The following is a 16,835-nucleotide window of genomic DNA, read 5'->3' as shown; positions in this document are numbered from 1 at the left end:
ACCCCTTCTTCCCTGTCTTGCCCACCCCCTAATCCCTCTCCCCCGACTCAACAAGAAATGAACTGGTTTACCCAACAGGTTTATTCTTGCTTTGGCCAGCTTATTGTTTCAATGTGATTATGAAGTTGCTGGGCTTGAATACACAGTTTATTAATTTCCAGGCATTCACGATGTCTCCCTGTTGAGCAGAATATATGTAGGTATTCATGTGTCTAGCTGTGGTAACTAACACTCTTGGAGTTTGCAGTCTTGCTGGTAACAAAAAAGATGGGAGTCAAGGTTAATTTGTGTTACTAGACATTGTTTTACAGATATCAGGAATGCTAGACTCCAACTTTGGCATTTGACAGGTTGGAAAATAGGTAGAACAGGGTAAAAGGATTTGACCAGGGTCATAGAGCTGATCAACAGAGGAACTGGGGTGACAGCTCAGAGCCCTCATTTTTCAGTCCACCAGGGCCCTTATCCTCCTACATGTCCCTTTACAAGAGCTCATATATGTGAAAACTCAGGATGGATGTCCACATACAGCCAAAATGCCTCATAGACCTGTGAACACACTTAACACTGAGAAGATGGGGAGGTACTATCTACGTAACTTACAACACTGAGACCGTGCTATGAAAATTATAGTAAAACTGCTGTAATGAGTTTAAATTCGAATCCAAAGAGACCCCACTACTCATCCTGCCTGGATTGCATTTCTTCCCATAGCACACAGTTTTAAAAGATGGTTAGATTTCCCAAAGCACCTGGTTGAGTTCATCATATGATTTCCCTTTAATTCGACCAACACAAAATCATCCCTGAATTCTATGAAAATAGCTTTTTCATACATCTCTGCACACACAGTCACACACACGTATAAAACATTGGCAGCAGGTACTTTTAATTTGCTGGAAAATATTTCTAAGAAGTCAAACAGCTCTAGCCCAATGAGCACGCCCTCCGATTGGCTGGCCAGACCAGCTGAGGGACCTGATTGGTCCCTGATCCTGAGGACCGATAAGAACGGCTATAAAATCCCTGGGTGCAGCTCTTGGGCCCCCAGTTTGCAAAAGCCAGAGGTGCAAGAAGCAGCGACTGCAGCAGCAACAGCAGCAGCAGCAAAAAGCGCCAGCGGAAGCAACATCAGCAGCAGCAGCAGCAACAGAAAAATCCTCATCAAATCCTCACCTAGGTTCTCAGTGTATCCAGATCCACATCTTCACTCAAGCCGGGAGAGGGAAAGAGGAAAGGGGGGGAGGAAAAAAAAAAACACAAAACCCCAGCAACTTAGCGGAAACTTCTCAGAGAATGCTCCAAAACTCAGCAGTGCTTCTGGTGCTGGTGATCAGTGCTTCTGCAACCCATGAGGCGGAGCAGAATGATTCTGTGAGCCTCAGGAAATCCCGGGTGGCAGCTCAGAACTCAGGTAAGCGGCAAACCCAGGACCGGTTTCTCCCGCAAGGAGCTGTCCTCATTTGCCTCTCGCTTTTGCAACTGTGTCTGTGACGGCTGATCTTGATAATAAATGTGCTGCATGCCTGAAGGCAATAAACTGCCAGTGTAATCCAATAGCCTTAGGAAGTGGAGCTCCTTTGTTTAATAAATTGCATGCAACTAACGAAGAAGCTGGGCGCTCTGCTGAGGGTATTTCATTGCATAAGCCTAGCCTGATTGCCTGAAATCTGGCACGTACCCTCTTGGTGGTGAGGGGGGGTGGGGTGGGGGGGGAGCGGGGGGAGGGGGCGGGGGAGAGGCTTGAATGTTGGCATGCTTCAAAGCGCTCTCTATACTTTCCAGAAGCCGAAGCTGATCTTGAGGTGAGACGTGACTTGTCTGATGCTGCTCCTCTTCTTTCACCCTAAAGACCCCATAACTTGACTTCCTCGGCCCTTCAGGGGACGCACAGAAAGCTCCCTCTGCAGAGCGATTTACCGAGCCATAGCCCTCCAGTCTGACAAATTCAGGGCAGATTTATAGAAAACCCTATACATCCCACCCCCACCCACCCCCCACCCCCCGACACTGCTCCTTCCGTCTGTCTCTGCTGTCTCAGGGCTCCATTCAATCCCCATGCAGCCCCTTGGCCAGGGAGCCCCCTCGTAAAAAAGTATCTGTGAAAGGTAGCAGCTATTTCTCCAAGGGGGCGGGGGTCTCGCTCTAGTCCTGACTCCCGGAGCAGTCAATTGTGTATTATCTTAGCCTCTAAAGGAAAAGAGTCCTCAGGAAGCCGGCATTGACACCTCTGCCTTTGGACTTGGCTTGTCCATCTTGCTTGCCTTCCATGCCGGCTCGCTCTCTCTCTCTCTCTGCCCCCACCCCGCCCCGCCCCGACTGTCAGTAAAGATGGGCTCGCAGGTGTTGGACGCTGCTCCCCTCGAAAGAGCACAGGTCCCTGCCGAGAGGAGGGCTTTGGTTCACTTCCTTTTGTACTTAGTTGCTATAGAGATGCCGTGATTCACAATTCCAGCTTGCCTAAAACAATAGCAACCCTAATGCATATTAAAACTGCTTTAAGCAAAGTTATAATTTGAACCCGTGGAAATATATAATTAGGGAAATGACTTGTAACATCCCAGAGGCTGCGGGGGGTGGGGGGCCGGGGGGCGGGGGGGGGGGACGGAGGGGAGGGGCGGCCTAACCGAATCGTGCTTTTGATCTCAGAGGAGACTCCTATGGTATGAAGGCTGCAGATCATTTCTCGCTGAGCTGCCTGCCAGAACACCCCCCCTCTTCTGTAGGAGAGAAATTACTTTTATGGGAGATCTTATCCACAATGTAGAAAGCCTCATGCAAGTTCTTTGCGGTTTTCTTTCCGTCTTGCACAAGGGGGTGCCTTGGCCTTGTTATTCTACACCTGTGTTTCTCTCTTTTTTAAAAAAAAATGGCTTTTAATATGAGAGATTATACATACCTCTAAGCACTGTCCTATGGGGGGTGGGGGGTGGGATGAAACATGAAAGGATCAGATTTCTTTCTGCCAATAGGAAGGTAAGTTAAACGCCCTAAATCAGAAGGGTCTCCAAGTGGACTCCTAGCAAGTTCTTCTCTGCCATTTAGGCCAAATGTCTATGCTTATTGGGGTTTCCCTGGTGGCACAGATGGTAAAGAATCTGCCTGCCAATGCAGGAAACACAGGTTCAGTCCCTGATTTGGGAAGATCCCCTGGAGAAGGAAATGACAATCCACTCCAGTATTCTTGCCTGGAAAATCCCATGGACAGAGCAGCCTGACAGGCTACAGTCAGAGTGTCACAAAGAGTCAGACCCGATTGAGCATGCACATGCACACACGCATGTCCATCCTTATTACCCTGGAGTGTATTTTTTGGAAGCCAGATGGACTCCTTGGCCCTTCCTCCTCCTAAACTTGCCCACCCATCACTGCCTTCCCAGGCTTTCAGCCTTTAGGACATGACCTTGGATTCTGCAGAGTTCCTTCAAGAACTGTGCATGCCTGATCTTCCAATCTTACTTCTCCAACCACCAAAACTGTATGGGATGGTGAGACCAAGAGTATGCCTCCAAGGGAAAACTCATTCCCACTCCTCCATGTGCTCTGGTTCTTATAAGCAAAAGGAGTCTGCTTGTCCCCTCTCTTCTTCACCCCCCACACCACTCTGAATGGGTCTTTTTGGGAGCCCCATCACAGACTCCCAGGAGAAGTTCTTCTCACCCCTTTGTCTTTGAATTTTGCCACCACATCACCGTGATCTGTCCAGAGCATCCTCACCGTTTGACCCAGATTGGATGGATTTGTATCTTTCAGCTGAAGTGATTCGCTGCCTCAACAGCGCGCTGCAGGTTGGCTGTGGAGCTTTTGCATGCCTGGAAAACTCCACCTGTGACACAGATGGGATGTATGACATCTGTAAATCCTTCTTGTACAGCGCTGCTAAATTTGACACTCAGGTAATAAGACCTTGACCCCTGCTCCCACTGGCTATGTGTCATTAACGGTGTATGAAACTATTGTTCTTCGGACCCAGTCTTGTAGGGAACCAGCTCTGCTTCCCAGCCTCCCTACTCTAAATTCTCATCTCTAATGTGTGTACACACACACACACTGTGGGCTAAGAAATAGGTTCTATATAAACCACTCTCCACCCACTCTAATGCACAATTGTAACACGCTGACAGAGGCTGTCTTATAAGGGAGGGGTGATGAGCGGAAAATCTTTGCTTCTTCAAGAGGAAATAAAAATGTTCTTCTAACAAAGAAGCTCTTCTCACTATATAAGCCAGCATACTAGCTTGCTTGTTTGTTTGTTTACTAGCTTGTGGTTTGAGTTATCAAATCTCAATCCAGAGAAATCTATTCTCTAAGAATACTGTCTATTTTTAGGCTGCAGAGTGGTTGGTTATGGTTCATCTCTTTTTGTCATCTCATTTCATTTCTATGGAGCTCAATTCTCAAGGTAGTCTAAGGGAATAGGGATTTAAAAAAAAAAATCTTGACTGCAGCCTACAATTCTCTTATTACAAGGACATTTAGAGGGCTGGCTTCCCTGGTGGCTCAGTGGTAAAGAATCTGCCTGCGATGCAGGAGATGCGGGTTCAATCCCTGGGTCAGGAAGATCCCCAGGAGGAGGGCATGGAACCCACTCCAGTATTCTTGCCTGGAGAATGTCATGGACAGAGGAACCAGGCAGGCTACAGTCCATGGAGTCATAAGAGTTGGACACGACTGAAGTGACTGAGCATGCATGCACATAGAGGGCCATCTACCATCCAGTCTGGGGTTAGAGTTATGGGTTAAGGGTTAGGGTTAGAGACAGTGCCAAGGCATGCCCCCTTAAGTTCCACATACTGTAGGCACTGTCCTCTCTGTTCAGCTCAAGCTAGTTTGTCCTCTTGCCCCCCTCCTTCCTCGGCAGGGAAAAGCATTTGTCAAAGAGAGCTTAAAGTGCATCGCCAATGGGGTCACCTCCAAGGTCTTCCTGGCCATTCGGAGGTGCTCTACTTTCCAGAGGATGATTGCCGAGGTCCAGGAGGAGTGCTACACCAAGCTGAACGTGTGCAGTGTCGCCAAGCGGAACCCGGAAGCCATCACGGAAGTCGTCCAGCTCCCTAATCATTTCTCCAACAGGTACAGATGAATCCACTTTTTGGCAGTTGTGGGGGAGGAGGGAGTGGTTGACTGGCAGAGCCAGATACAGAAGGGGTTAAATTGCCACAGTCGTGCTCTTATTTTAGCTTGCAGTCTTCCCAGCTTTTGCAGGAAAAAATATGTTTGTGATTGTCTGACAGCTTAGGCAGCCTGGATTTTTTTCCACTGTTGTAGGAAAGTCTTTCCATGCATCTAGTAGAAAACTTCATCCACAGCATCCCTGGGTGCATTGCCTTGAAGGGAATTATGAAGTTTATGGAAACAAACTTTTGAGACATCCAGTTGGGCTGAAATCATGACTAGGCAAAGTACAATGGGTCATCATGAAAACCTTGGTCAAATGTCATCAACAGACTTCTAAAACTGCATGTATTTTGAGTCAGTCCGAAGTCCCCCCATATATTTCACTGGGTATCCCAGAGCAAGCCATCTCCCTTCGGCGGGACTCAAATTTCCTTTGGGAAAAGTGAAATGGCTGGACTAGATGAGTCCAATGTTCCCTTCCAGGTCTGTCATCCCATTCCTCTAGTGCAGGGTTTCCCGGAATGGTTTTCTACTGATTCCCTGGATCCCTGAGCCCAAGCCACTGAGCTAGTAATATCTGAGCATCACGCCTTTCTGCATCCTTGACTCACTGTCTTTACCAGACAGGAGTGAGCACCTAAGACATGAGATGGCAGGCATGCTCATTTCATGGCCTAGAAAGCTTTCTGGCAAGACCTTGGCTTCATCATCAAGTTCAGAGAGGTTCTAATGGGGCCAGCATGGAAGTATGGCAGGGACAACGCAGACCAGTCAAGTTCGGCCTCCTGTGATGCTGCACAGCCTAAAACTTGACTCCTAGTCCCGAAGGACTATTATTCTCTGATTCTCCAGTCAAATTTGCACATATTCACAAAGATCAGACCCTATGGGTTACTCTGACCACAAGACAGCTAACACAGCCTTACCAGATTAATTTCCTAGCCAGAGGCTGCCTCCCTTTTCAGAGAGTCGTTAATAACCTAGTCCTTCTGGGGCTAACCATTAAGTTAGTCATTTATACATGGTAGCCCTAGTGGTAAAGAACCTGCCTGCCAGTGCAGGAGATGTAAGAGACACAGGTTCGATCCCTGGGTCAGGAAGATCCCCTGGAGGAAGTCACGACAATCCACTGCAGTATTTTTGCCCAGAGAATCCCATGGACAGAAGAGCCTGGTGGGCTACTGTCCATAGGGTCGCACAGATCAGACATGACTGAAGTGATTTAGCATGCACACATGCTGGAAAATGGAAAAGTAGCTCCTCCTTAGGGAAAGGCTGAGGCCTCTGACATTAAACTTTGTAAATTTCTGATTCACCCTGACTACAGATCACTGCACTTCAGAACCTCATGTCAATTTATAAAAGTCATGTGTTCAGTCTTTGGAAGTGACCCTGTCATGGTCCTAACTGATATTCTGAGAACAGGAAAGTCAAATTCATCATTTATCTCAAGTGGCCTGTCTCTTTATATTGACCTTAGTCTTAATATTCTCCTAGGAAGATTCTTATTACATCTGGAGAGGGGGCAGGGGGAAAAACAGTCTGATACTTGGAGATTCTTCACCCTAAGGAAAAGAAGTAAAGATTGCTAGGTTTGACAGGGGCTAGGGACCAGGGGGCTAATGGACATGAACTTGAGCAAATTCCAGGAGATAGTGGAGGACACGGAAGTCTGGCATGCTGCAGTCCATGGGGTCAATAAAGAGTCAAGCACAACTTAGTGACTCAATAACAATATCAAGGACCAAGTATGTGTTTGTGTGGTAACTGGGCAGGAATATGTTAGTACAGCCATTATCAGTTTTAATCTTTAAGGGTCCAAAGACAGTTCATAATCTATAATATGGCATGTAGCCAATTTTGAGACACTACTCATGTCTCTGATTCAACTGAGGTAGCGTCTTTCATTATGAAGCCAGAGCTCTTAGAGAAAGGAGAATACAGATTGTGGACTGGTGATACTAAGAACCTAAAAAGAAACTAGAAATAGGAGTTTTTTGATTTAGTTTCTTTTCTTTCTTTCTTTTTTTTTTTTTTTTTTTTGGCCGCAATGTGCAGTATGTGGGATTTTAGTTCCCTGACCAGGGATGGAACCCACGACCCCTGCAGTGGAAGCTGAGTCTTAACCACAGGACCGCCAGGGAAGTCCAGTAATAGGAATGTTTAAGCAGGCCATTATTCTTTTCAACAGATGTCTTGTTCTCACCTTTAGAAAGTGGTCACACAGAATCTGGTTATCATCCTCTCTCATCTTAGAAGAATCACCTTTATTAGGGAAAACAGTCAGTCTCTTGAAGACTAGAATCTTCCATGCAACTATACCTTTCCCCAATTATTTGACTTCAACTGGCTAGTATTATTCCTGCTCAGAACTAGAGATTTCCGGTTCCATGCTGGGCTCTGGTTTGCTCTATTTAAGCTTCTCACTCTCCTGCCACATCCTGCTTTCCCAGCCTCTGTCCCACCATAGATACACAGTAAGTTGTGCCAACTGGCACAGAATTGTGAAAGGAAGTAGTTACAGGTTCATTCCACCTTCCTGTGACTTATCTAGCATGAGATTTGGGCCTGGGAGAATCCAAAAGCCTGTGACTGGACTAGGAGCCAGAACAGGGAACTTTTCCATGAGAGAAATGCACTTAGAAGAGGAAGAATAGCTGGAGTGTCCCCCTGCCTGGATTTGCAAACTATATTTTCAACAAGGAGGGAAGATGGCAAAATTGATCAGGCAGGTTGAGCAGCTGTGAGACTTCAGAAGAAATTGGACCATTCCAGATCCAGAGTGGGAAAACTGACAAAGCTTCCAACTCTCTAGGGCATGGATAGGGAACAGGAAACAGAAGAATAATATTGATCAAGGGAAACAAAGGACTATTTATAAACCTTCACACAGAATGTTCCTAGGCAGTATGTGTGTATTTGGGTAAGCATGGCTGAAACAGTAGCTATGGAGAATATCTGATCTTATTCTTTACCAAGAAAATAAAGTCACTGATGGAATTTTCAAAGGGGAAGCAAGAAACATGCTTTAAAGGGTACTTCCAGGCTGAGGGGAGCGGAGGAGGTCTTCCCAGGTAGCTTAGTGGTAAAGAATCCCCCAGACAATGCAGGAGCCACAGGAGACGCAGGTTCAATCCCTGAATGAGGGAGATCCCCTGGAGGAGGAAATGGAAGCTCACTCCAGTATTCTTGCCTGGAGAATCCCATGGACAGAGAAGCCTGGCAAGCTACAGTCCATGGCATCGCAAAACATTGGATACAACTGAGCGACTGAGCACACACCCATCAGGCTGGGTGATCAGAATTTTACCCACCAAATCTTGGGAGTACCTCCCACTGCCTCACCCGATAAAGATGACAAAACGAATCGTCTTAAATTGTTTTAACTCTTCCTGCAAAGGATGGTCCTTAAGCAAATCTGCACTTATTTTTTGTTGCTATTGTTAAATTGAGAAGGAACGTATATATCAAACCCCAGAAACATAAAATGTCATAGCTAGAAATGACCATAATGGTTATCTAGGCTAACTGTCTCATTTTAGTAATTAAAGAACAGACCAAGAGAGGGGGTGACTTGCTGAAGGTCACACAGCTAGTGAATGACAGTGTTGAGCCTAAAATTCACACGGCCCTGAGCCAAGCTCTTTGATTTCCACTTCAAAAATGGCAGCAGGTAAAACCTCTAGGAGATAGCCACAGTCTAAAAATGGAATACCAAACAGAATACAATAAATGTAGCCCCTGGTGATCAACAATTGAAGTTGTGTACATTCTCTCCTCAAAGAGAAGGCACATCTCACCAATAGCTATAGTAACATCAAGATTTGATACAAGATGGTGATCCAGAAATACATGACAAGTGCTAAATCAACTTTTTCTGGAGACACGATTTCTTTAGTAACCTCACTGAGGTGGCTTAGAGATAGGAAAGATCTGTCTCAATCACCAGAGGTCAATGCCATATTCCAGCCCTTAATGAAGAGGTGTAGGGTTAACCTTTTGCTTGCTCAGGCAAATGGTGTAGACATCAAGGCAGTCTCGTAGGTTTCCCACACTTACAGGAGCTGCTGCTGGAGCCATGGACATTTTCTATTCGAAGGAGCTCTCTTAGCCTACCCTAGTTTAGTTAACAAGGTCCATGGGAGAGGCTAAGGGTAGATTTGGGGGGAGTTGCTAAGAGCAGTCAGGCTGGCCAGGATCATCCTCAAGAAGCACCAAGAACAGGTGGCCTATTGGGGTTAGCAGACAAAGCAACAGTAAAAGTAAGTGTTTTCAGAGTTGGAGAGCAGGTTTTTGGACAAAACGGGACCAGAGGAACACATAAATGGCCTTAAAGAGGTAAGGCTAGTTACAGAAGCTTAGTTCCTTTACTGGTGTGGGACTTTTCATCCAGACTAGAGTCTTCAGTGTTGCCCTAAGGGAAGATCCTCTTTTCCAGCCCATTTGGAAGACCATTAAGTGTGAACAGTTCTTTCTAGAAATGGAAAGATTAACTTCTAAGTTATAAAGTCCATGTTGCAGGGAGCGGGGGTGAGGGAGGGAGTGGTGGGCAGGAAGGTGAGGGGTCACAAACCTTCTTCTCTAGGATCTAAAACATCCTGTGAAATAGACAAAGAGATCCAGGGAACCACATCCCAGCAGAGCACAAGAGATGCCTGGGGATCTATGTGGGTGTGTAGATGTCTACTTTGTTCATACAAAGTAGTCTATTCTCACTTTTTCCAAAACCACTTCTCTCCCCATTTCCCCATCCAAGCGAGATCTGCTTTGACTCATGTGCTTTATAATTCCGAAGGGTTGGAAAATGTGTCTCTGTGCCAGGGAGTCCCAGCTTTAACAACAGCTGGATATAATCCTCCTTCACGGAAGAGGTGGAGCCAGGACTGTATCCAAGACCCAGACACTTTACTCCCTGTGTCCCCAGCTTCGTTCTGCTCCCTCGCAGAAGGGTGATGGCTTTGCTTCAGTGCCCACATTCCACTCTATTTACTGTACATTCTTGAAAGGACCTCTGGAGTTGGGGGGAGGGTTAAGTTATTCTGGAAAGATGTTTGATCCTGTGTTCTGTGAGGTGAGTTAAAAATAAACAGGTTTCTTTTCACGGAAGATCGTGGCCCAGCAGTCTTAGGGCTCCTCTGAGGAAAGGGTCTCTCTATGTAAATACTGCAGACCACCATCATCAGGGGGCTTCCCAGGTGGTGCTAGTGGTAAAGAACCCGCATGCAAATGCAGGAGACGCAAGAGATATGGGTTCGATATCTGGGTTGGGAAGATCCCCTGGAGGAAGAAACAGCAACCCACTCCAGTATTCTTGACTGGGAAATCCCAAGGACAGAGGAACCTGGTGGACTACAGTCCATAGAGTGGCAAAGAGCTGGACACAACTGAAACAACTTAGCATGCGCCATCATCAGGAGAGTCCTTTTAGTGAGCACAGAACTGATGGGTTTGACAACTGCCTCCTCAAAATGGAGCAGATGCATCCCAATTCAAATTGGAAAATACCAAAACCGTCTTCCCAACAAATAGGACCAGTAATTTATATGCGTTAAATATTAGACAGTTTACTGACAAAAGGTCAATGACAAGGTTCAAGTGTGTTCTTGATGTCACAAAAGACTCCTTTTTTGATAATTTCCATGCTGTCTAACTCACAGGTACTGATTTTTCAAAAACCTGCATCAAAGGGAATATTACCTAAGAATATTTGCTGTGTAACATTTACACAATTGCTTTCACATCTTCTGCACTGCCATCTTATTCATGGAAAAATGTCCTATGACTAAAATGATCAAACCATACTCTTCATGGGGAAAAAAAAAATATATATATATATATATATGTTAGTTTAATCCTTTCTGAGCCACAATAATTAGCCACAGTATTTCAGATGCTTCAAGAATTCAGATCAAAGATGAAGGAAATTTATAACAAACACCAATTTTTTGTGTGAAACTTACCAGAAGACATACAGATAATTGTTTCTTTAGGGAAGCATGACTTTGGAAAGAACATTTCCTCAATAGCCACAAAATAAATCAACAAATAGACAGTGAGCAGGCAATATGGCCCTAGGACTTGGGCACATGAGGAGCACAGAGAATAAGGACACATATCCTGCCTTCAGCAAAGCTTACAGTCTAGTCCGGAAAACAAAACCATCAGCAAACAAGTGATGGTCACCAAATATCTATAAAAACATCCCCCCACCACTCAGCAAAAGCTTGAGTGGTGTGAGAAACTTCTTGAAATGATGGAAGCAAGAAGCATTAAGGGCGTCCAGCCTTTCTATATAAATATCCTCATTGCCTGGCATTTGGTCCTCTCATTGCATTATCCCTTTGCAGGAAGACTGAAAATGATTGCAACAATAACCTTCAGAGAGGCTCACCAAGGGATGACAGGGAACTCAGACTGAGTAGAAAAATGCATGAGATAACTGAAGACAGGGATCTCCTTTAAAAATTGAGATTTAGGGATTTCCTTGGCAATCCAGTGGTTAGGGCCCCATGTTTCCACTGAGGAACATGGATTCCATTCCTGATTGGGGAACTAAAATCCCACAAGCCACTCAACGTGACCAGAAAAAGAAAAAATAGAAATTTAGTCAGAATATGCACACATACCATCAAGAAAAAGAAAAATTGCAGAGTCACCAAAATAACCATAAATGATTTCACATGTGTGCAGTGACTATTAAAATATAAGTGTAAGTGCTGGGTTACATCATCCATTTGATCAAGTCTTTGCTTCTACGTCTAGCCCACTGGAGGGCTTCTCTGGTAGTTCAATGGTAAAGAATCCGCCTGCCAATACAAGAGATGCAGGTTTGATCCCAGGGTCAGGAAGATCCTCTGGAGGAGGAAATGGCAACCAACTCCAGTATTCTTGCCTAGAAAATTCCATGGACAGAGAAGCCTGTCGGGCTACAGTCTGTGGGGTCACAAAGAGTCGGACATGACTGAGCAACTAGCCCATTGGATGACCCCAGACAGTCACTTCAGCTCTCCTACCTTAATTTCTTCTCCATAAAAAGAGATGATGAAATAATCGTTAAATTACCTTCACAATCCCCATCTAGCTCCATGATTCTGTTTCTAAAGATTTTAGAACTCGCCATGAGCCCACTATTCAAAGTACAATCTCAGTCTCCTAAGCACTAAACATGAACACAGAACCATCTTTACTCTGGGTGGTAACTCAAGGCAGCACATACACTCACACTAAGAAGATGCTGCTTGAAAGTTAGAGGCAAAAGCCACCTTCAACTGATGCTACCCATGGGTGTTTGGTCTGGCCATTTGGGCTGGGTGTTGGCTGCAGCCCAGATGAAAGCCAGGGTCTTGCCTTGCTCTTACCGAATGACCCCTCTTTCCCAATGCAGATACTATAACAGACTTGTCCGAAGCCTACTGGACTGTGACGAAGACACAGTCAGCACCATTAGAGACAGCCTGATGGAGAAAATTGGCCCCAACATGGCCAGCCTCTTTCACATCCTGCAGACGGATCACTGTGCCCATACACAGCAGCGAGCTGACTTCAACAGGAGGCGTGCCAATGAGCCACAGAAGCTGAAAGTCCTCCTCAGGAACCTCCGAGGTGAGGTGGCCTCTCCCTCCCACATCAAACGCACCTCCCAGGAGAGTGCCTAGCCGGGGAGAGGCAATCACAGCCTCAGCAAACTACGATCGTTTTAAGGGTGTTTACGCACCAACTTTGAGTGTACTGTGCCTGGTTTGATTTTTTTTTTTAAGTAGTTCCTATTTTCTATCCCCCTCCCCTTAAAGAAAAATTGCATGAAACTAGGCTTCTGTAATCAATTTCTCAACATTTTGCAATGGCGGCATTCCCACCAATAGAACATATGTGATCTCTATGCCTCTCCTTGGGAGAAAGTGGCCTCTTTTAACACTTCCCTCCACTCGGTCTTTTCCCAGCTCCCCTCCAACAACTCTCAAACACAAAACATTCACATAACTCCCCAGACATTGTCATTTGAAGATGCGGAGCCCTTTAGAATGGTTGCCCCAGTAGAGTTAGCTGATAAGAAGCAACTTAATTTAAATGCATGTCTTAAACCAACGCTCATAAAGATGCTCAGTGGAATTCGTGTTATGAATCTGTGCTGGCCATGGACGAATATGAATGTCATATTTGAGTTCTTGATCTCTCATGAGCTAGTGTCTTATGGTCTTGATCCTCAGTGTCTAATTTCCTTCCCAACACATTTACCAAATTGCTCGAGCCTGGCTCTCCAACCAGACTTGGAGCCTGCATCTTCTTGCATCGAATGAAAAACAAAAAGCTAACATCTCTAAGTACTGTAACTGCTCAGAGCTTTAAAAGTATCTTTAACAATTGTCTTAAAACCAGAGAATCTTAAGGTCTAACTGTGGAATATAAATAGGTGAAAACTAATGTACTGTACATAAATTCCAGAGGACTCTGCTTAAACAAAGCAGTATATAATAACTTTATTGCATATAGATTTAGTTTTGTAACTTAGCTTTATTTTTCTTTTCCTGGGAATGGAATAACTATCTCACTTCCAGATATCCACATAAATGCTCCTTGTGGCCTTTTTTATAACTAAGGGGGTAGAAGTAGTTTTACTCAACATCAAAACTTAAGATGGGCCTGTATGAGATAGAAAAAAAAAAAAAAACAGGTTTATCTGAAGGACCCCAGGCAAGATGTTAATCTCCCAGCCCACCTCAACCCAGAGGCTTCTCTTGACTTAGACCTATCCTGAAACAGCTCTGTCACATCCAACTGAGAATTACAGGAGCCAGAAAGAGCAACCCTTTGAGCTTGGACCACTTAAGAGTGTGATCCGGCCTGCTATGCCTTGGGAAGTGGCAGTTCTTGACTTGTCACCTTTCATCAGTGCCTGGTTCTCTGGCAACATGATGATGGGGTAGGAGGCTTTCCATGAACTCAATCAGGAATGAGTCAATCAGCCTTTGGGTCTTTAGTTCGGGGGACTTGGGGCTGAGGGGGTATAAGTAACCCTGGGTTGTCCAGCCTTAATAAACTCCTCTTATTACATTTTTGTCCTGTAGCACGCTGCCTTGCTGAAGTAGTCCTGGCAGCCGGGCCATCTCTGTATAGGATTGCAAAAAAAAAGAAAAAAAAACAAAAAAAAAAACAAAAGAAAAAAAAAAAAGAGGGAAAAACAGAGCTGGCGGTTTGATCCTTTCTGCCATGATGTTTACAAGATGGCGACCACCAAAGCCAAATGATTAACCTAGCTATGAACAACAGTAGTTTCTCAGGGTCACTGTCCTTGAACCCAACAGTCCCTTAGGAGCGTCACTGCCCACCAAAGGTCAATGTCGAGAGAGGAAGAGGGAGGAGGGGTAGGACTGTAAGGGCCACTCCAAACTCGCTTAGGTAGAAACCACTGGTGCTTGACTCTCACTCAGATGAACTTCCTATCTGTCCGAATCAGAGTGGTAGGGATCCTGGTGGGAGGAGGGAGGGCACATCTCCAGAAAAACGAAAAGCAATACAACTTTACCACAAAGCCTTTAAAACCAGTAACGTGCTGCTCAAGGACCGAGAGTGGATGCAGCAGACCTAGCAGCTGCACAAGCGTGGCTGCTTTTGTCCCCACACAGCCTCTCAGCGTGTTGACATCAGATTGTTAAGAGCATTTTTATACCCAGAACTGCCCCATCCCCAGGTCCCCAAACATATGGACACTGCCTTAGCCTCTTGGAAATCAGGTAGATCATATTCTAAGTTGATTCTCCCTCACACTCCCTCCACCATCCCTTCCCACCCCAAACCTGCCCCCAGGCAAGGCTGGCTTCTCCAAACCAGAAAAGCTATTCAAGTTTTGTGTGTTATGTCCATTTCGCACTAAGCCAGGATCCCAATGCAACAAATAGTTTATGAGTATTCCTAGCGAAATTCTCTCTTAACTTCAGTCCAGTGGATTCTCTTTGATTTGCTGTGACCTCTTCAAACCGTGGTACCCCCTCCTTTTCTCCCCACAATAATATTTATATATGTATCTATAATACATATATCTACACATACGGAAAGAAGCAGTTCTCACAATATTGCTAGTTTTTTGCATCTCTTTTCCCTCCATCCTACTCCCTCCAATTCCCCTTTCAACTTCCAAAGCTTTGTCTTGTGTTTGCTGCACAGAGTGATTTGGGGGGCTGACCTAGACCAGTTTGCATGATTCTTCTCTTGTGATTTGGTTGCACTTTAGACATTTTTGTGCCATTATATTTGCATTATGTATTTATAATTTAAATGATATTTAGGTTTTTGGCTGAGTACTGGAATAAACAGTGAGCATATCTGGTATATGTCATTATTTATTGTTAAATTACATTTTTAAGCTCCATGTGCATATAAAGGTTATGAAACCTATCATGGTAATGACAGATGCAAGTTATTTTATTTGCTTATTTTTATAATTAAAGATACCATAGCATAATATGAAGCCTTTGGTGAATTCCTTCTAAGATAAAAAATAATAATAATAAAGTGTTACATTTTATTGTTTTTTTCCCCTATGTCTTTCATTGTTATTCTTTAAAAATTTATTGAATGAGACTTTCTGAACATGAGGTGAATGGCTGATTAGTTTCTTTACAGTTGCTGATTAAGTGCCAATATGTAGATGAACATAGTTTAAAGTCAACATTTTCCAAATCTCCTTAAAACCATTTAGTGGCTCCCATTACCTGCACAGTAAAATTGCAACCCAAACTCCTCACCACCCTAGAGGAAGCTTTATAGTCTGGTGCTGCTTCACTCTCCAGCCTCAAGATATACCTTCTGTTCAATGGAGTCTATTCTCCCTCCATGACCCAGTTTGGGAACAGGCTGTGCTCTCTCTCCTTTCCATGCCTTTATTTATGCTGTTCTCACTTTCTAGATGTTTCCCTCCATCCTTTGCCTAGACAGGCAGCACCTTTGCTTCCCCACTGTGTTCCCAGCACTGGAAAAGCATCCAGTTCATAGGATACCCTCAACACTTTCAGTGAATGATTTAGAACAAATCAGAAGAGGGGAAAAGACACTTGAATCAGTGGGGCAAGGGAGGCAGATAGCTCGAGGGTGATAAGAATCCAGCTCCAAGACCAGACTTCTGAAATCTGAATTCTGGCTGTGCCATTTGTTAACTGCATGGCATCAGATAGGGCTTCCTTGGTAGCTCAGTGGTAAAGAATCTGCCTGCTAACACTAGAGACACGAGTTCAATCCCTGGGTCAGGAAGATTCCTTGGAGATGAAAATGGCAACCCACTCCAGTACTCTTGCCTGGGAAATCCTGTGGACCAAGGATCCTGGTGGGCTATCCATGGGGTTGAGAAAGAGTCAGACATGACTTAGTGGCTGAGTACAATGTCAGGTAAACTATTTAATCTCAAAACGTATCAGTTTCTTCCTCCATAATATAAGGATAGTGATAATTTTCCAAAGAGCTGCTACAAGATAAGTAAAGTGTTTACATGTTCAGTGCACTGTGATGTCATGCTGCTAAGTTGCTTCAGTTGTGTTCGACTCTGTGTGACCCCATAGACGGCAGCCCACCAGGCTCCCCCGTCCCTGGGATTCTCCAGGCAAGAACACTGGAGTGGGCTGCCATTTCCTTCTCCAATGCATGAAAGTGAAAAGTGAAAGTGAAGTCTGTCAGTCGTGTCGGACCCTCAGCGACCCCATGGACTGCAGCCTTCCAAGCTCTTCTGT

General features: G+C 44.9%; 1 protein-coding gene across 1 annotated transcript; it reads left to right on the top strand.

The window, feature by feature from the left end:
* Nucleotides 1-1,049: 1,049 nt before the first annotated feature.
* Nucleotides 1,050-15,618, top strand: STC1 (stanniocalcin 1). Its single transcript, XM_055578756.1, has 4 exons — nucleotides 1,050-1,414; nucleotides 3,754-3,896; nucleotides 4,862-5,073; nucleotides 12,503-15,618. Exons 1-4 carry the CDS (start codon nucleotides 1,297-1,299, stop codon nucleotides 12,771-12,773), a joined length of 744 nt encoding a protein of 247 aa, XP_055434731.1. The 5' UTR covers nucleotides 1,050-1,296; the 3' UTR covers nucleotides 12,774-15,618.
* The last annotated feature ends 1,217 nt before the right edge of the window (nucleotides 15,619-16,835 follow it).

The sequence above is a fragment of the Bubalus kerabau genome, chromosome 4 (genome assembly GCF_029407905.1).
Source record: "Bubalus kerabau isolate K-KA32 ecotype Philippines breed swamp buffalo chromosome 4, PCC_UOA_SB_1v2, whole genome shotgun sequence".
NCBI classification, from domain to species: Eukaryota; Metazoa; Chordata; class Mammalia; order Artiodactyla; family Bovidae; genus Bubalus; species Bubalus kerabau.
The sequence above is the reverse complement of the archived record's forward strand: the minus strand, read 5'-3'. Positions and strand labels throughout refer to the sequence as shown.